Genomic DNA, 21,138 nt, shown 5'->3' with positions numbered 1-21,138 from the left:
GCGGCCACTGCACTCCAGTCTAGGTGACAGAGTGAGACTCCAACTCAAAAAAAAAAAAAAGTCATCCCTGGTTGCTCCAGTGAGTATCAGAACCAGAGTTAGAACCCAGCTTACTGGTGAGTGTGCCTGCCCAAGGAACTCTCTGTAAGGACAACAGTGTAAATAATGGTTAGGGTTCTGGAGCCAAACTTCCCAGGTTCAAATCCTGAATGTGCCCCTTGTTAGCCGTGCAACCTTGGGAAAGTGGCGCCGTCTCTTTGTGCTTCGATGTTCCCTCTGCATAACCTACCTCCTGGGATGGTCATGAGGTTGAATCTGGGAATGCTTATAACACAGCAGGGGCCAGAGGTATAGACAGTACTGAGCACATACAAATTGCACATTGCTCCTGGCATTTCCAAGACTCTGCTGTCCTTGGTTGCTGGTTTATTGTCTGTCTCTTCCCCTCCCCAAAGACCCTTTGGAAGGGACAGGCTGTTGCTGCCTTTCCTGTGCTAGCAATGTCACATGACTTTCGTACTCAGAATGAAAGCAGAGGTTGTAGGAGGGGCTCAAGACCCCAGGCCACCTGGTCCCTCAAGATCTGCCTGTCACCCCACCTGCCACCCCCCAGCTACACAGGCCTCCTGGCTGTTTTCCCTCACTCTCGGCCCATTTCCACCTGGGGCCTTTGCACTGTCTGGGACGCTGTCTGCCTGGACTTTCTCCTGTCTGCGCTTTTCCAGCATCCCAGCTGCACCCCACTCCACCCTCTGCCGTCACCCAGTTCCTCTAGACCTGCCCTCCTGATGTCAACATAGCACGAACCACTTCCCAACACACTGCATTCACCTACTTACCCATTGCTCATCGCACACTGTCTGCCTCCGTCACAGAAGTTCCAGAAGGACAGGGATATACGGGAGTTTTGTTCCCTGCTGTATCCTCCGTGCTTAGATCTGTGCCAGGCACATAAGTACATACCCAGGGCCAGTGTATACTTGCTTTTTGTTTGTTTGTTTGTTGTTGTTGTTTTTTGAGTCAGAGTCTCACTCTGTCAGCCAGGCTGGAGGGCAGTAGCGTGCTCACAGCTCACCACAGCCTTGACCGCCTGGGCTCAGGTGATCCTTCTGCCTCAGCCTCCTGAGTAGCTGGGACTACAGGCCCATGTCACCATGCCTGGCTAATTTTTTTAAATTTTTTGCAAAGATGAGGTCTCGTTATGTTGTCCAAGCTAGTCTCAAACTCCGGGCTCAAGCAAACCTCCCACCTTGGCTTCCCAAAGTGCTGGGATTACAGGTGTTATCCACTGCACCCGACCAATGTATACTTGTTGAGTCAGTGAATGAATTGAAGAAACGAGGGACATCTATAGGAGGGAATGATGGGTTGCATTGACACCAGAGAGCTGATTCATTTTAGCCCGTGTTTAGCCCCTCATAGGTGCCTCCACACTGGAAATCCAAAGGCATAAGATGCTGGGAGGGGACAGAGCCATGGAGCATTAAGGGAACCAGCTCTGACCCAGGAGGTGACTTGTCCAACCTCACATAGCTGCTGAGTGTTAGAGCCAGGATTCGAATCCAGGGTGGCTGGCTGTCAGGCTCTTCACTGCTGTATCATCCCATGGCCATCTAGGACTGTGTGGCCCTTTTAAATAACCCCCTAAGCTCCACTTCCCTCCTCTGTGGAAGGGCTGTGGTGACAAGAATGGATGAGAACATGGATTTACAAAGTGCTTAGTGTGGCTTGGTCCTGTTAGTCAACACCCCGAAAGTGACAGCTACTGCCCTCCCTCACCCCCTCCCTCAGCCCAGTCCTTTTAAGGCAGACTATTCAGTGCAGGTTAGACATAGATAAGTGTCTCATAGACAGTTTAAATTAAACTAGGGCAAGCATTCAGACATCTTTCTTATCAGTATACGACCTTCACCCGACCAACCAGGCACACCAGACCTGACCACCTTACGGGCTGGGATGTGGACCTACCAGTGCGGCAGATCACAGAAACAATAGGGAATTGCCCCAAACATAGACAAGATGTTCTTTAAAAAACCCAGATCCAGTTAGTCAATAACTTTAATTACTGAGACTGTCCTAGTGACCTTGGAAAGTCCCCTGCAGCCCACCCTCTCAGCTCATCAGAGGTGGAGACATGGTATTCCAGACTCGTGACAGATCGCTGCAGCCCACCCCTCTTAGCTCATGGTTTGCTTAATCATCGTTGTGAAACTGTATAAAGCTTCTTGTCAAAGGCAAGCACGGGCTGTTTCTCCAAAGACACCCATGCCCTGTGGGCATGTCTCTTTCTCTCTCATTGTCTTAACTAGACTCTGAAATTATTTTCTGTGGCAATTCAAGACCCATACAGTAACACACGCACCCCGCCGACATCATCTCCGCTCCACAGGTGTGCATAAAGGGCCTGTAACAGACGTGCATTGCAGGTTGCTGGATACCCAGAGATACACACCCCGGGCCAGACCCTTGAGGACTTAGAGCCCAAGGCACAAGGGAGCCATTCAGCAAGCTCAGAAACCCCCATGGCACACTCTGATGAGTACTGTGTGGGAAACGAAGAGGAATGAGGGAGAAAGCAGGACAGGGCTGAACTGTCCTGCTTTAGTGAGGACTCGGGGAAAGGCTTCTTGGGCGACGTGTCATTGAACTGGGACTAAGAATGAACCAGCTGGGCAAACCATAGGGAGACACGCTCCTGGTGAGAACAGGAGTGAAGGCCCTCGGGGCAAATCTCCAGTGAGGACCTGCAGGCAGTTCACACAGCTGGGGCTCAGCCAGCAAGGGTCACGGCTGCAGCCATGGGTGTTGGAGGCACGGGTGAGGCCCATGCACAAACGACTTTGGAGAGGAGAGCATCTTCGTTCTCTTTCCCTGGAGAGCCGGCCCTGGGCTTGCAGGAGCAGCTTCCGTGGTGGTGGGCAGAGGCTGCCCAGTCAGAGGGGCCCTTCTCTCCTTCCAGAAACCTCCTGTCCAACCCCTTCAACTGCAACTGCCACCTGGCCTGGCTGGGCAAGTGGCTGAGGAAGAGGCGCATCGTCAGCGGGAACCCGCGGTGCCAGAAGCCGTTTTTCCTCAAGGAGATCCCCATCCAGGACGTGGCCATCCAGGACTTCACCTGTGACGGTGAGGGGGCTGGGTGGGGGCGGGAGGCCCAGGAAGGCCAGGAAGTCACAGGAGAGGAGAGGCAGCTGTGGGCAGCTGGATTCTGGGACTGGATCCTGGCCCACATGGCTCCTTCATGCAGATTAAGAAAAGGTGCCTCTTTCTAGAGTCCTTTTACTTCCATCAGTTCAAAATCTGTCATACTGATTTCGTTAAAACAAGATCTTTGCTCATTAAAACAAGATACTGCCATCTATGAGAACACTGTTGTGTCAGATATATTAATCTACCATGTCCACAGTGAGATTGGTGCCCCTTAGATGACATGACAACCTTGTGCAGTGCACAACCAACATACCTGTACATGGGAGTCCTTGCCTCTGTTTTCCTGTTTGCATCATGATGGGGCTCAGAGTGTATGCTCTTGAGAAACAGACTTCAAGAAAAGTCCCGTCACTAGCTGAGGCTTTGGGTGTCAGGATCCCAGAGGGCATATTTATTTGCACAAAGTCAAGCCAGCATAGTTCTTTACTTGATCTACTTTGGGTTATCTAGGAACAGATTAACTGGTTTGCATATTGACTGAGATTAAAGTATAATGGGGGCTGGGGACATAGTCACCACCTCAGAGGGACTGTGTGGTGGTGGGAGAGGAGTAAAAAAGGAGAAAGAAAAGACAGGTTCTGCACACACACACACTCCTAACTACTCCTTCAGTCAATTGGCTTCTTCCTGATCCAGTTAACAGTGGTCCTTCCCTGACTAGTACTCTGGTTACCCAAGTCTGGGTTGGTCTCCTTGGCAGGCTCCATCCCTGTCACACGTGGGGGAAGTGAGAACATGTGGTATTCAGTTTTTTGTTTCTGTGATAGCTCACTTTGATGGTCGCCAGCTGCATCCCTGTTGCTTTCAAGGACTCACTCACAAACGGGCCCAATGTTTGGGGCGGGAACAACTGCCATTGGACACTGATCATAGGAGGAGGGAGGGAGGGGGATGGGGACACACAAGCACCCGCTGGGCACCAGGTCCACTACCAGGCGGAGAGAGAGGGCTCCCGAGAAGCCCAAACCTCTCCTGCCGCGACTTACTTAGGTAGCAAATCCTCGCGTGTACCCCACAACTCTAAAATGAAACAAGATAAAATAAACGTGGTAGAGGCAGCAGCGCTTCCCACGCCCCAGGCACGAATTCTCCCCCTCCAATCGTGAGTGAGACCAAAGGGACCTCACTCCCAGCTCTGACCCAGACGGGGCAGGTGAGAACCTACCTGCCTGGGAACCCCCGGTGCGACTCGTGGGCTCCCCCTAGTGGGCTCGTCTCCCCCCGCGCTCACCCCGGGCTCTCCACAGGCAACGATGAGAGCAGCTGCCAGCTGGGCCCGCGCTGCCCGGACCAGTGCACCTGCGTGGAGACAGTGGTGCGATGCAGCAACAAGGGGCTCCGCGTGCTCCCCAGGGGCATGCCCAAGGACGTGACCGAGCTGTAAGTACCCCCACCGAGCGCCCTCCAGTCTCTCACCACCAGCAGCATCTCAGGCAAGACTGTACGGAGGTACCCTACTTGTGGAGCCTATAGAGGTTCCGCCTCCATGGCACCAGCAGGCTTTGACAGGGGACGGGAGCACAGCTCTCCCGTGCCTCTGCCCGGCGGGGAGACGTGTCCACCCCGTGATTCCTGACAAACTCCACAATACAAGCAGAAAGACTGCTGCCTTCTTTCCATTTTTCCCCAAGCTCCCAGCCCTGCATGCTGCCTGCCTGGGTTTCTCAGCAATGTCAGTCCGATTCCAGCAACAGGGCAGGAACATTGTATAAACCTTGTCCAGCAGGCACTAGGGCTTATAAGGTGCTTTTAGGAATATGTTATTATTCCACCTTAAAACAGGCATGTGGGCTAAGCGTGGCAGCACCCACCTGTCATCTCAGTATTTCGGGAGGCTGAGCAGGAAGGATTGCTTGAGCCTAGGAGTTCGAGACCAGCCTGGACAACATAGCGAGACCTCGTCTCTACAAGAAAAAATCAAAACATTAGCTGGGCTTGGTGGCACGCCTATGGTCCCAGGTAAATGGGAGGCTGAGGTGGGAGGATCTTCTGAGCCCAGGAAGTGAAAGCTACAGTTAGCAGTGATGGTGCACTGCACTCCATCTTGAGTGGCAGAGTGAGATCCCCAACTCAAAAAAAAAAGTTTTATTGCTAAAAAGTGTGAATGATTATCTGCGCCTTCAGTGAGTTGTAATCTTTGCTGGTGGAAGGTCTTGCCTTGATGTTGATGGCAGCTGACTGATCGGGGTGGGAGTCACAGGAGACCTGGGTGACTGGTGACGTCTTAAAATAACAGTGAAGAAGTGTTCTGTGCCAATTGACTCTCCTTTTGCAAAAGATTTCTCTTTATTATGTGACACTGTTTGGAAGCAACTTTTCCACTAAAGAATGCCTTTCAGAATTGAGTCAGTCCTCTCCAACCCTGCTGCTCCCTTACCAACTAAGCTTATGGAATATTCTAAGTCATTTGTGGTCATGTCAACAGTGTTCACTGAGAGTAGATTCCATCTCCAAAAACCACTTTCTTTGGTCATACATAAGAAGCAGCTCCTCGTCTGTTTGAGTTTTATCATGAGATAGCTGCAATTTGGGCACATCTTCAGGCTCCACTTCTGATTTGTTCTCTTGCTATTTCCACCGCTTCCTCCACTGAAGTCTTGCGGTCCTCAAAGTCATTCATGAAAGTTAGAATCAACTTCTTCCAAACTCGTGTTAATGTTTTCCTTCCTCCCATGAATCATGACTGCTTTTAATGGTGTCTAGAATGAATCCATTCCAGAAGGTTTTCAATTGACTTTGCCCAGATCCATCAGAGGAATCACACTCTATGGCAGCTTTAGCCTTATGAAATGTGTTTCTTAAATGGTAAGACTTAAATGTCAAAATTACTCCTTGATCCATGAGCCGTAGAATGGATATTGTGTTAGTGGCATGAAAACCACATTCATCTCCTTGTACATTTCTATCAGAGCCCTTGGGTGACTAGGTGCATTGTCACTGAGCAACAGTGTTTTGGAAGGAATCTTTTTCTGAGAGTAGGTCTCAACAGAAGGCTTAAAATATTCAGTAAGACATGCTGTAAATGGATGTGCTGTCATCCAGGCTTTGTTGGTTCGTTTCTAGAGCACAAAGTAGATTTAGTATAATTCTTTAGGGCTCTGGGATTTTTAAAATGGTAAATGGCTTCACTTTCATGTCACCAGCTGCATTAGCCCCTAGAGAGAGTCAGCTGCTCTTTGAAGCTTTGAAACCAGGCATTGACTTCTCCTCTTTAGCTATGGAAATCTTAGAAGGCATCTTCTTCTGACAGAAAGCTGTTTCCTCTACATTGAAAATCTGTTATTAGTGTAGCCACCTTCGTCAGTGATCTTAGCTAGAGTTTCTGGGGAACTTCCTGCAGCTTCTCCATCAGCACTTGCTGTCTCACCTTGCATCTTATGTTATGGAGCTGGCTTCTTTCCTTCAAACTCATGAACCCACCTCTGCCAGCTTCCAACTTTTCTTCTGCAGCGTCCTCTCTCATCTTTCATAGACTTGAAGGAGTTAGGGCCTTGCTTTGGATTAGACTTTGGCTTAAGGGAATGCTGTGGCTGGTTTGATCTTCCATCTAGACCACTCAAACTTTCTCTATATCAACATTAAGGCTGTTTGGCTTTCTTATCATTTGTGTATTCACTGAAGTAACACATGTAATTCCTTCAAGAACTTTCTCTTTGCATTTGCTTTTTTGACCAATTTGGTGCAAGAGGCCAGGCCCAGCTTTCAGCCTGTCTTGGCTTTTGACATGCTGTCCTCACTAAGCTTAATCATTTCCAGCTTTTGAGCTAAAGTGAGATATGTGCGACTCTTCCTTTCACTTGAACACTTAGAGACCTTTGCAAGGCAATTAATTGGCCTCATTTTAATCTTGTTGTATCTCAGGGAATAGGGAGGCCCAAGAAGAGGGAGAGAGGCAGGGAACAGCTGGTTGGAGGCAGTCAGAACACACACAGTCTTTATCAGTGACACTCACTGTCTTACACGGGCACGGTTCATGGTGCCCTAAAACAACTACAATAGTTACATCAAAGATCCCTGATCACAGATCTCCAGAACAGATATAATCATAATGGAAAAGTTTGGAATTTTGTGAGAATTACCAAAATGTGACACAGAGACAGAATGTGAGTGCATGCTGTTGGGAAAATGACGCTAATAGACTTGCTTGAGGCAGTGTTCCCCCAAACCTTCAGTCCATAAAAAACACAATAAAGCAAAGCGCCATAAGTTACAGTGTAGCGTGCCCACAACCTCAGACATAAGACACAGAATGCAGCCTTGGCTCCTCCAGGGACTGTTCCTTTGACCTGCCCCGCCAGTGTTTCCTGGGGCAAAACCCAAGCTTGCCAGTTTTTCAGACTAGCGAATTGATTCTGGAGTGTGTGGTGTGGCTTCAGGCATTTCCTGATGCTCCGAGACGGAAACCAGGGCTACCAGCCTGAGAGGAGAAAGGGAGGTCTTGACAGTCACTGAAATTTCCATGTCAGCCCCAGGTTTGGGCTAGGGCCATGCTCTTGATGATCCTTGCAAGTAAATGACACATGGGGTGGTAAGCTTCCAGCCCTTCTTTTGGGCTGCATGAGCCATGGGGATGGAGCTGCAGAGAACGACCCAGGTCCATCCTCCTTCCTGGGCCAATGGCATGCCAAGCGATACTCATTGAAGGACAAAAAAAAAAAAAAATGCCATAAAAACATTTTTAAAAGATGCATCTCCCCAATGCTCATGAAACAAAGACTGAAACAGAAAAGATAACAGAATGTGATTATTAAATATGCTCCAGTCTTGGAAGGAGACCTGACTTTCTGCTCTGGACATGGTAGCCCTTCCTGGGCTGGTCATGGCTTCCAAAGTGCACCAGGAAAGCAGCCCTCACTTCTGTCCCTGAGCCATCTCCTGGACAGATGGGGATGGGGCCCTGGAGGAGCTTGAGCCAGAGAATGAGTGTCAGAGGAAGGGAAAGCAGGGACACTGACTGAGTCCAAATCCAGGGCTTCCAAGGCTCGCTCTCCTGCTCCCTCGAGCGTCGAGTTATCACAGGCAGAGCTGCTGGCTTACAGAGCAAAATGCAGTTTGCTGCTGAGAAGCAGTAAAACAAAGTTGCCTAGCACGAGTCCAAAGGGTAGGGCCTAGGAGTCTCTCGCAAGCACACGAGGCCCTGGCAGTGCCGTCCACCTGGGAGGTGACATTTCTTGGTCAGCCTCTGCAAGCCCTCATGGCTCTTCTCTCCCTGTGTCTCCTCTTGACTCTGTCTTCTTGGGTGAGTCAGACCCAACAGAGCTCTCCTTCGCCCAGACAGTCCTTGCAAGATCTCGTTGACATAGAACTGTGGTACTGCTTGCCATCTTTAAGGGATGAGAAACGTTCAGAGAAGTAAAAACCACTTGCCGAAGTCCAGAATTAGGAAACAGGCTTGTGTGGTCCCAAATCCTATGCTCATACCCATCACCCAGAAGTTCTTAAACTTTGGGGTCTCAGGATCCTTCATACCTTTCAAAGCATCTCATTCTCCAAGAATTTGTATTTATGTGGGTTATATCTATTGATATTTATCATGTTAGAAACTAACACTGAGAAATTTTTTAAATATGCATTTACTATTCTGTTTTGAAATAGCAATTATATACCTATTACATGTTTATGTGAAAAACATAGTTTTAGGACAAACCAAAAGAAATTTAATTGAGAAGAGTGACTGGAGGGCAGTAGTGCAATCGTAGCTCACTGTAGCTTCAACCTTTCAGACTCAAGCAATCCTCCCACCTCAGCCTCCTGAGCTGCTGGGACTACAGGCACACGCCACCATGCCCAGCTGATTTGCAAGTTTCTTTAATATCTAGTTTGATAGAAGACAGCCTGATTTTCATGTCTGCTTCATTGTTCACTCTCTTGTGATATGTTATTTGCAGTGAAATATAAGAAGAAATTTTGGATACACGTAGATGCGTGGATGGAAAAGGGAGGAGTATTGTAATAACATTTTCAGATAATTGTGGATATTCTTTTTTTTTTTTTTTTTTTGAGTTGGAGTCTCACTCTGTTGCCCAGGGTGGAGTGATTGGCACTGTAGCCTCGACCTGCTGGACTCAGGTGAACCTTCCACCTCAGCCTTCCAAGTAGCTGGAACTACAAGTACACGCCACCATGCCCAACTAATTTTTTGATTTATTGTAGAGACAAGGTCTCTACAAGTTGCCCAGGCTGCTCTCAAACCCCTGGGCTCAGACAGTCCTCTTGCCTCAGCCTTCCAAAGTGCTGAGATTAAGTCTGGTTGGTATTCTTCTTTAATATTACACCAGACCAGGCGCTGTGGCTCAAGCCTATAATCCCAGCACTTTGGAAGGTGGCACACACCTGTATTCCCACTACTTAGGAGGCTGAGGTGGGAAGATCACTTGACCCCAAGAGTTTGAAACCAGCCGAGGCAACATAGTGAGACTTTGTCTCTGCAAAAAAATAAAAAAACTAGCTGTGTGTGGTGATGCACACCTGTAGTCCCAGCTACTTGGGAGGCTGAGGTGGAAGGATCACCTGAGCCCAGAAGGTCAAGACTGTGGTGAACTGTGATCGTGTCACCCCACTCCAGCCTGTGCAACAGAGTGAGACCCCCAACTCAAAAAAAAAATGTCAACACAGAGCAAAGGGCCTTATAGACCCCCCAAAAAATTGTCTCAGGAACCACCAAGGGTCTGTGGATGACACTTCAAGAACCACTCTGGTCATTATACACTGGCAGGCAAGGAATACTGGGAAACACCTGCTGTAAGTTAGCATTAAGCTCCCAACTTAAAAGGCAAACACACACAATCCTTTTTTTTTTTTTTAGTTATAAGTAGACTTTATTCAATGAATTTTTAAAAAGAAAAATACAACAATATTTACATAGCTGAAAATAGGCGTTCATAATATGTAAACAAAAGTTGTCAAAATTTTAAGAAAAAAATGGCAAATTAAGAATAGTAGATTTTATCCAATTATTACAATAATTGCTAGACCAAACAGTTTGAACAATGGTGAGAAAATAAATATTTAAAAACATAATTAAGGAGCTGAATTTACTTGATATATATAAAAACATGAACACACCAATTAGATGCTACTAATTTTTCTCCTACTACACAGGGAATGTGCCCATTAATGCCAACATAATAGGCTACAAAGCAAATCTTAAGACATGTAAAGGACTGTAATCATACATAGCTGACTAGTACAAGTTACTCAGAAATTTATCATAAAAATAAAGATTACAAATTCTTTTTGATTATTTTATTGTTCACTTATTCAAACAATTTTTCTCTGCAAAACTAAGTAGAACTGAGGAGGAATCAAAGAAAGCCTCATATATTAAACTCTTAAATAGAATCTTTGAATTCAAAGTAAGGGTCAATAGAAGAAGCACAAATTGTGGGCCTTTTCCCAGCAAACAAAACCACTGAGGCAGTCCTGCAAATCAAGGAGGATGGCAAATTCTTTTTTTTTAGTTGAAGTCTCACTCTATCACCCAGACTGGACTGCAGTGGCCGCTCCCGGCGGTCCTTCCGCCTCAGCCTTCCAAGTAGCTGGAACTACAGGCGCATGCTACCACACCCAGCTACACACAATCCTTTGAAAGTGCCGCAGAAGCAGGACCTCTCAGCCCCCAGAGTCACTGACACGAATGCTGTCTGCAAAGGCAGGGCATTGCCACCATCAGAAAGTGCAACGTAGCTACCCTTTTAGAGCCAGGTTTGCCTCGCTCTTCTAAAATATCTCCAGAAGGGCTAGAGCAGAGAATCAGAATCCAGTGCCTATGGACGGTGTCCCCTCAGGCCACCCCTGGTTAATATCCAGGACGCTTGGATACTGATACTGGTCTTGGGACCATGATCGTGGGTTTGTTGTTCTGCAATTCATATACCAAGGAGAGGAGAGGGAAAGGATGACATATCTCCCCAGGCACAACTATTGGAAGAAGGGGTTTGTGGTAGGATGGGAGGTCTGAGAACATCCTGGAAGCCAGCTGACAGTGTGCACATACGTGTATGCATACATCACACACACACACGCACATACACACATGGAACTGACAGGGGACATGAAAGGGACAGGGCTTGGCCAGGAGGCAGGAGGCACAGGTCTAAGATGCAACTCTTTGAGAGTGAGCATGATGGGAGGTGAAGACAAGAATGCACTGGTAGAGGAAGAAAGAGGTACCGGGCCTGGCACTGTTAGGTCCAAGGGGTTAGAAGATGGGGTTCAGGTCTAGAAGGAAGTTCCATGGAGCTTTCTTTTCATCCATTTCTAAAAGGGACAAAGTGAAAGGTGCAGCAAAAGACAGTGACACGAGCAGTGTGAGCTCAGGGAGAGCAGGACCCAGGAAATCCTGCCCACCCTGGCCTTTAAGAAATGCTAGGAGCCGGGCTCGGTGGCTCAGTCTGTAATCCCGCGCCTTTGGGAGGCTGAGGTGAGTGAATTGCCTGAGCCCGCGGGTTCGAGACCCGCCTGGGTAGCGAGACCTCATCTCTACAATAAATCAAAAAAAACATCAGCTGGGCGTGGTGGCGCATGCCTGTAATTCCGGCTACTCGGAAGGCTGAGGTGGAAGGATCGCCGGAGCCCAGCAGGCCGAGGCTGCGGTGGCCGGGAGCGGCCACTGCACTCCAGTCTGGGTGACAGAGTGAGACTCCAACTCAAAAAAAAAATAAAAATAAAAAGAAATACTAGGAAGAGGACCAGGCACGGTGGCTCATTCCTATATTCACAGTACTTGGGGAAACTGAGGCAGAGAATATTGCTTGAGGCTGGGAGTTTGAGACAGCCTGGCCAACATAGCAAAATTCTGTCTCTACAAAAAAAAAAAATTAGCAGGGCATGTTGACGCACACCTGTAGTCCCAGCTACTTGCGAAGCTGAGGTGGGAGGGTTGCCTTAGTCCAGGAAGTCAAGACTGCTGTGAGCTGTGATTGTGCTACTGAACTCCAGCCTGGGCGACAGAGTAAGACTCCTATTCAAAAAAAAAAAATAGAAAAGAAAAGAAAGGAAAGAAGAATATCTTTTCTGTGCTGCAAACCACCATAGCTACCCTTTATAGTGTGTTTACTGCATGTTGGATATTTTTATAGGTGATTTCATTTAATCCAGCTAACAACACTTAAAGGCAAGTATCATTGTTTCCATTCTGCAGATGAGGTGACTGAGGCTCAGGAAGCTTGAATACTTTTTAAAGATCACACTGCCAATAAGCAGCAGAACACACAGTCAAGCCCAGGTCTATCTGACCCCAAGGTCCGACCACTAAACCACTACCTCCTTGTGAGATCTACCCATTGGCCTGACTTGTTGAGGATTTACAGTAGATGGCTGGGGTCCTCTTAAAAACTGGCATCTGGCCGGGCTCGGTGGCTCAGCCTGTAATCCTGCGCCTTTGGGAGGCTGAGGTGAGTGGATTGCCAGAGCCCGTGGGTTCGAGACCCACCTGGGCGACGAGACCTCATCTCTACAATAAATCAAAAAATCAGCCGGGCATGGTAGCACATGCCTATAATTCCGGCTACTTGGAAGGCTGAGGTGGAAGGATCGCCGGAGCCCAGGTCGAGGCTGCGGTGGCCGGGAGCAGCCACTGCACTCCAGTCTGGGTGACAGAATGAGACTCCAACTCAAAAAAACAAAAACAAAAACAAAAAAACTGGCATCTGACTTTAAGCAGGGATAAGGGAAACCCAGTCTCCCTGCCACATGCTAGAGGTACCCGTCAGTGGTTCTGGCCAGGTCCGTCCTGACAGCTGGACCTTCTCTGGCAAGGCCAGCTGCTACCCAAGAACAGCCCACTGCCTTCTGTGCCCCCCACACTGAGTGGTTGCCCCAGAGCACTGAATAGAGCGACTGCCCAGTGCTGACTACATCCTTGCCTTTCTCTGGCCCAGAGAGAGATGGAAATGGTGCCTCCAGCCAGATGGAGGGGTTGCCCAGGTCCTTGGAGAACAGGCCAGCTTGGCACAGCAGCACAGGCCAGAGGACTCCAGCAGATGGCACCAGTAGAGGACACTTCTCAGTACTTCATGGCCGTCTGTGGGAGGGATCATGGTGACCTGCGCACAGGCCGAGAGTGGGAAGTCTCCGTCACTCACTCAAGTGCTTTTAGAGTTCATTGTGCCTGACACTGTCGTAGCAGCTGGAAATACAATGGACACCATGCCAGATCAGGACCCTTGCCTCAGAAACTCAGAATGGGGGAGACAGACAGTAAAGAAACTGACCAGTAGATCGGGCATTTCAGATGAGGAGTAGGATTTCCCAGGGAAATAAAGGGGGAAAAGATATCTGACAACTGAAATCCCAAGGAGAGAAGGGAAGGATGACATATCTCCCCATAGGTGCAAATACGGAAGAAGGGGTTTGTGTTAGGATGGGAGGTCTGAGAACATCACAAGGAGGAGGCAGTCAGTGTGCACATGTGGTATGTGCACACATACCACACACACACACATATATATGCACACATATACACAGCACTGATGGGGACGTGAAAGAGACAGGGCTTGACCGGGAGGCAGGGGGTCACAGAGCTGAGATGCAACCTTTGAGAGTGAGCCTGACAGGAGGTGATGACAAGAATGTGTTGGTTGAAGAAGAGGGAGAAACTTGGGGTCTGAAAAGACCCCAAGGTGGACAGATCTTGATTCAAGATCCTAAATTCAAGAAATCCAAAAGGCCAGGAGATGCAGTGAGTAGAATGACAAAGAGGATGGTGTGTGCTGGGAGCTTGAGCAGGGAGATGTAAGTTCTTGTACGCCATGGCAGGGTTAACTCTTTATCCCAAGAGAAATGCAGGAGCCAAGGAAGAATTTTAAGCAAGAAAGTGGTGTGATCTGATTCTTGTTTTAGAAAAATACCCTGGAAGAAGAATAGCGAATGAACAACAAGGGAGCCATTATCTATCTTTTAATACGTCCTATGTATCATTGGATGGAGATGTGTCGATCTTCTGTCTGTCTACATGTATATGCTTTCAAAATGTACCAGAACTATCCACGGAGACTCCTATTTAATCTTCAGATTCCCATCAAGGTGGTGATTATTATAAGCCCCATTTTACAGATGAGTGAATGCAAGCTCAGAGACGTTGTCCAAGGCCACACAGCTATTCCACAGTGGAGTCAGGATGTGAGCCGCCTGACTCCTGAGCTGTCTTGCATCACCCCAGGTCTCTGGTGGAAATCCTGACATGGAGGGGGGTCTACTGTCCTCCCTTCCCTTCAACATTCACCTGGACTGAGTTCTTCATGGGCACCTGTCAGCCCCGCAAAGCTCGAAACAGGAACGAGGATCGTTCATTCACAGAAGTCTGTGCGACTTTTCATGCGAGGCAGATGTGTCCTTGTGAGCTGGCACTGGGCTGAAACAGAGCACTTAAATGCAGGTCAGCACAAAGGCTGACCCACTAGAAGTGCTGTGGCAGTTCTGAGGCCGGGGGCAGGAAGGCAGCCTCCGGCACGGGTCTCTCCAGGGGCCTAGGCTGTAGGCTGCAGGCGGCTTTGGAGTACAGAGTTGCCGCAAAGGGCTTGCTACAAAGACAGCTTCCCCTGCAACTACATCTGCATTTCTGAAGGGAAACCTTCTGATTCCGAGTCTTCTGAGCTGCGATGCCAGGTTGCCTGGGACACCACTGAGAGCAGCTTCTACTCCGCTATGCCAAATGCAGCTCTCCCCAGGGACTCCAGGGGTTTTCATCCTACAGACCATGTTTCCTGAGTGTCTAATGTCACCAGGCAGTGGACGGGCATGCTGCGGTGAGCCTAGCAGACGTGGCCCTGCCGACATCCATCACAGAATCACGCTGAAGTTGTCATCCTGGGGGTTAAATGCTGTGAAGAAGATATATCCAAGGCCTTGGGAACCTTAACGTCCCTGGTAGGTCTGGGAGTCTCTGCAGGAGTTAACCAGACAGGAAGGGAAAAGAGACACCAGCAGGTGCAAAGTTCTCCCTTCAAGGGGCGAGGGCAGTCAGGGAAAGTTAGGGCCTGAGAGTTGGAACCAGAGGTCAAGGGAGAGTCTGATGTAAGGTGAACCAAGAGAGGAGACAGGGTCTGTGATGCTTAGTTTCCTATGTCAGTTTGGCTCAGCTGTGGTGCTCAGCTGTTTTGTCTAGGTGTTGCTGTGAAGGTATTTTGTAGATGCAATTAACATCTACAGTCAGTTAACTTTTTAAGTAAAGGGGATTATCAATCCTAATGTGGAGGTGGTCTCATCAGTTGAAGACCTTAAGAACAAAAACAAAAACAAAAAAACCCTAAGGTTTTCCAGAGAAGAAGGAATTCTACCTCAAGACCATAACAGAGGTCAGGTGTGGTGACTTATGCCTGTAATCCCAGCACTTTGGGAGGCTGAGGCAGGAGGATGGCTTGAGCTCAGGAGTTAGAGACCAGCCTAGGTAACATAGCAAAACCTCACCTCTCCAAAAAAATTAGCCAGGCATGGTGGTGCACACCTGTAGTCCCAGCTACTTGGGATGCTGAGGTGGAAGGATCACCTGAACTCAGGAAGTTGAGGCTGCCATGAGCTGTGATCATTGTGATCATGCCCTGGCACTCCAACCTGGGCAACAGAGACCCGGTTGGAAAAAAAAAAAGACTGTAACAGAAATCCTGCTTGAGTTGCCAGCCTGCCCTATAGATTTCAGACTTTCCAGAGAACCTTTGACTGATATAAGACCACAGAAGTGCCCACTGGGGTTGGGCAGGAGCTGGGCGGCCCCTCTCTAAGAAGCAGTGGGAGCCCCAGAAGGCTTTAAGCAGGGAGAGAAGCTAATCCAGTTGGCCTCGGCATAGTATCCATCAGAGCCATGCTAGAACCCAGAACTGGCAGGGTTAAGGAGCCCCAAGGCTCCAGGAGCAGTTGTGCCCATCCCCCATTAGACTGACCCTCCCTGTCTTAGATGAGGATGCCGTGGGCATCTCTGAATTCCAGCAGTCACTTATGCTGTGACTGAACTATTCGGCACATACGTGCATTTGTAGAGCATAGCCTGTCCTCCAGATATGTCCAGGCCGGGCTCAGGGTGTTCCTTGAGACCACTGCAGGTTTTCGGTTTTTTTGACACAGCGTCCTATGAACAGCCCTTCTCTTCATGCACTCATTCATTCAGCAAATAAATAGTGGAGCCCCTGCTATGAGCTGAGCATTATACTATGCACTGGAGATACAGCAGGAAACAAAGCTGGCAAAAAAAATCCCTGCCCTCATGAAGCTTACATTCTAGTGGGGTCAAGGGAGAGAACAGGCCAGATGTGGTGGCTCACATCTGTAAGTTCCAGCACTTTGGGAACTGAGGCGGGAGGATCGCTTCAGCCCAGGAGTTTGAGACCAGCCTGGGCAACATAGTGAGACCAAATCTCAACAAAAAATTTTTTAAAAAACAGCAGAGAGTGGTGGCATATACCTGTACTTCCAGCTGCTGGGGAGGCTATGGTGAGCCGTGATCGTGCCATTGCACTCCAGCCTGGGCAACAGAGTGAGACACCAACTCAAAAAATAATAATATATAATTTATATCTCTTTATGGGTCTTCTTATAAAATAATAATATATAATTTATATCTCTTTATATCCCCCCATTAGATTTGTAATTGTCTAAAAGCAGGCATCATGGCTATCTTAACCAGTATACACAGTACCTGGCACATCATGGTTGCTCAGTAAATACTCGTGCCTGATTAAATGAATGCATTTCTCTTATTGCCTCCGCCTATGAGCATGACCTAAACCTGTGCGTAGCTGAATTTTAGGCTATTTGGTTCATTTCCCAGAAGGCAGAAATGGGATATGGTTCATTTTTGTATCTCCCTGGCATCTAGCATAGCTCTTGGCTTATGATGGGTACACAATTAAGGATCAGACCAAAGGGGCATCAATCCCACACTCCCTGGCTACCTAAGACCTTATCAGGTCCTGCTCAGGGTCCTGTGGCACAAGGGTCCCTAGGGGCCAGTGGAAGCAGGAGAGTCATTTGGTCTGAGTGAAAGGTGATACACGTTCCAGCTTGACCTTAAAGCTAGCCTAGTTCGGTTATGCGCACACTTGCCTGTATTCTGTTTTACCCATTTCTATCCTGTTCAGTCATTTTGTGACAGGTCTATTGGATGCAAGGCAGTGTGTGTGCTAGTACTTATTACTTGAAATTTGGTCAGCAGCCCCACCATCACCAGGAAGCTTGTTAAAATGCAGCTTCTTGGCTGGGTGTGGTGGCACACACCTTTGATTCCAGCACTTTGGGAGACTGAGGTGGCTGGAACACTTGAGCCCAGGAGTTCAAGACCAGCCTGGGCAATATAGCAAGACCTCATCTCTACAAAAAAATTTTTAAAATTTGCCAGGTGTGGTGGCACATGCCTTTAGTCCCAGCTACTTGGGAGGTTGAGGCAGGATTGCCTGAGCCCAAGAAGTTGAGACCAGCCTGGGCAACATAGCAAGATCTCATCTCTACAAAAAATCAAAAAAATTAGCCAGATGTGGTGACACGCCTGCAGTCACAGCCACTTGAGAGGCTCAGGTGGAACGACTGCCTGAGCCCAAGAGGTTTAGGCTGTGGCGACCTATGATTGTGCCACTGCACACTCCAGGGTGATAGAGTGAGACCACAACTCAGAAGAGAGAGAGAGAGAGAGAGAGAGATGCAGACTCTCCAACCTTTCTAGTGAAATTCAGATGATTCACATGTAGGTTGAGGTTTGAGACCCTTCGGGCTTGCAAGAATAGACCTCAGTCTGCCCTCATGAAGCTTAAGGCAGGCACTGGACAAACGAACAGCAGCGACTCTGCATTGACTGTTATAAGAGAGGACGCTATGGGAGCTTCACATCAAGGGAAACTCACCCAGGGGATCAAAACAGGTCTTGTAACAGCAATGGGATGTCCAAGGATGGGGTTTACAGCAAGGGTAAGAGTGAATGAATTGGCCTGGGTTCCTCCTTGAGAGTAGTGATAACCTCAACTACTTACTTGATGATAAGTAGTAGTGACCTTGATCATCCACGATTATGTAGTCACAGTGAGACTGTCTCCTCTTGACTTAAACCACACTTGAGTCTTTAAGGAGGTGGCTTCGTCCTGGATGAGCAGGTAAGTGCAGAACGCTGAAGTCCAGGCATGTCTGGGCTCAGCTTTGTACATCCAGGAGGAGTCCCTGACTATTGGGTGCATCCCCATTCTGAGTCCCTGTCCCCTCCTGTCACGTGGTCCTTCTGTGGGAGCCGTGGAATGGTGCTCCAAGTAGCAAAGATAGGCCCCTATCTCCTCAGTTTCCAAACACACATCCAAGATAATCAACATCAAATTTCAGTTCTTAAGAGGACTCATGTCTCATTTCTCCCTCCATCCTCCTTCATCCTCTGGTGGCTGAGTGGAGGCCATGTGGAATCATGGCAATAGTACAGTCAGAGACATGTGTTCAAGTCCTAGCTTAGTCATTTGCTTACTACATGGCCTTGGGCAAGTGTTTCAACATCTCTGGGCTTCTGCTTCCTCAATTGTGAATCCCTACTTCTGAAGGATATTGTGAGGACTAAGAGTGAAGCGAGTGCTTTGTTTATTAGGAAAGTATTTATGGAACACCTACTGTAGATCAGTTCTGGAAACAGTGCGGGAGATCCAGTGGTGAGCAATTTTAGACCAGAGCCCTGCCAAGGTGGGACCTAGCAGACCAGTGGAGACGAGCATCAGAATGATTGCCCAGATAAATATTAAATGTAATGGACCATATACTTTAAAGGGGAGAGGGAGCTATGAGGAAGTGAAAGGGGACCCAGCCTAACCTGGAAAGTGGCCTTGTGTGCAGTGTTGCTTTCCCAGGTGTTGTCACTCTGCACCTGTCTTTCAGGTACCTGGAAGGAAACCACCTAACAGCCGTGCCCAGAGAGCTGTCCGCCCTCCGCCACCTGACACTCATGTAAGGAGCCCGGCATTGGGGGGATACTTACTTTTCTCTCCTGTGGTAGCTCGGGAAACCTCTGTGGGGGTAAGAGAGAACGGGTTGCAGACGGACATGGCAGTTCTGCCCTTTTCTCCCTGGATGGAGCAGGCAGAGGCAGCTGGGGAAAACAGACCAGCCTGACACACCAGGTCTTACCCAGTGAGACCTACATGCAGAGATGCCCAGGGCCGGACAGCAAGGGCCATCTAAGCCCCCCACCTGCTTAGCTTGGGAGAAGTTCTGGCCTCTGGCCTTCCAGGGTCCAGATTAAATTCCTGAGCCTCCTCCATCTCCCACTTGTTGCCAGCTGTGGCCGCACTTAGGTTTCCCAGAAGCACACGTGGGCATTTCTTCTTCCTCCTTGCTTGGTTCCCCAGAAGATGTCCCAAGTAGATGGTTCAAACTGAAGGTTCAGATGGCAGCTGCTCTTTGCGACACGTCTGTCAAGACCTGGGAAAGCCGCCCGTGAGGAGCAAGCTGCTGGGTGTGGGCAGGTCCCTCAGCAGTGGAGACCTGCTGAGGGACGTGCCCACACCCAGCAGCATCACTGCCCTGCCACGATGGGACTCGGGAGAATATGGAGTAATTCCTTGGGCAAGTGGTCACTGGAAGATGTTTGTGTCTGCTTAGAGTGCCAGGGAGTTGCCCCAAGGGGAAAAAGAAAGTTCTTCTAGAATGAAAGAGCATCACCCTTGGGAAAGTAAGGACCACTGATGAGAGGTTCAAAACCAGCCTGGGCAACATAGCAAGACCTCATCTCTACAAAAAAACAAAAACATAACCAGGTGTGGTAGCACATGCCTATAGTCCCAGCTACTTAGAAAGGGAAGAAAGCCACCTTGGGCCTGGAATCCTAAATACCCTAAAACCAGCCTCTGCATGAGGATTTCTTGACCTCGGAGCCATGGACATTTGGGACCAGATGATTTGGGGTTGTGGTGAGGGAGCTGTCCTGGACATTGTGGATGTTTAACAGCACCCCTGGCTTCTACCCACTAGAAGCCCATATGACTTTCCTCAGTATTGACAGCCAAGATGTCTCCAGACATTTCCAAATGTCATTAGGGCGCAAAAGTGCCCGATCAGCTGGTTAGAGGGGTCACCTAAGTTGTTTTTTGCTTTTTGGTTTTTTTTTTAATACTACGCTCAAGGCCAGGCATAGTGGCTCACACCTCCAATCCCAGCACATTAGGAGATGGAGGCTAGAGGATTGCCTAAGCCCAGGAGTTCAAGACCAGCTTGGGCAACATGGCAAGATCTCATCTCTACAATAAATTACAAAATTAGCCAGGAGTGGTGGCATGTGCCTGTAGTCTCAGCTACTTGGAAGGCTGAGGCAGAAGGATCGCCTAAACCCAGCAGATTGAGGCTGTGGTGAGTTGTGATCCTGTCACTGCATTCCAGCCTGGGAGACAGAGTAAAAACCTCAACTCAAAAAAAAATACTGTGCTCAAGCCCACACTGGACCCATTAGATGAGAATACCTGGACATGGAACCAAGGCATCAGAGGGTTTACAAGCTCTCTAGGTGGTTCTGATGTTCAACTAACATTGCCACTGCTCTGGGTATCTATCCCTGGGAGACGCTCGAGGTTATACTTGGCAGAAGTCTGCATCCCCACCAACCTCATTCCTCCTGAGAGAGAATCGGATAAGAATACCAGAAGAGAAGGGGGTTGGAGGGACACTGAACAGAATCAATCAGGAAAATGGTACTAGAATAAGGAGAGACTTTTATCGTATGTATTATGTTTTGTTGGTAGAATGGAATGGATGAATAGACATGTAATTGAATGATTGAATAACTGAATAGATGGATGGATGGATGGCAGTTGCTTAAATGACTGAACAACTGTTCGAATGGAAAAATATCACATTTATATGAATAAGTAGATGGCTGGGCGGATGAGTAAGCAGGTGGGTGAGTGGGTATGTAAATAGGTAGGCAAGGAGGTGGATGAATAGATGGGTAAGTGAATGGACGAATGGATGGCGGGAGGGAGAGAG

The 21,138-nt window shown here is 48.5% G+C and overlaps 1 protein-coding gene across 1 annotated transcript in view; it reads left to right on the top strand.

Moving 5' to 3' along the window:
• Positions 1–21,138, top strand: part of SLIT3 (slit guidance ligand 3) — a 628,209-nt gene that overhangs the window by 538,267 nt on the left and 68,804 nt on the right. Inside the window, exons 18-20 of the mRNA XM_008054837.1 lie at positions 2,960–3,123; positions 4,455–4,587; positions 19,039–19,107. Of these exons, the coding sequence (XP_008053028.1) occupies positions 2,960–3,123; positions 4,455–4,587; positions 19,039–19,107 (366 nt within the window). The remainder of the gene's footprint in view (positions 1–2,959; positions 3,124–4,454; positions 4,588–19,038; positions 19,108–21,138) is intronic.

Source organism: Carlito syrichta, unplaced genomic scaffold, assembly GCF_000164805.1.
Source record: "Carlito syrichta isolate Samal-C Ts95f unplaced genomic scaffold, Tarsius_syrichta-2.0.1 Scaffold301542, whole genome shotgun sequence".
Taxonomy (NCBI): Eukaryota; Metazoa; Chordata; class Mammalia; order Primates; family Tarsiidae; genus Carlito; species Carlito syrichta.
This window is presented reverse-complemented; position numbering and strand designations above follow the sequence as displayed.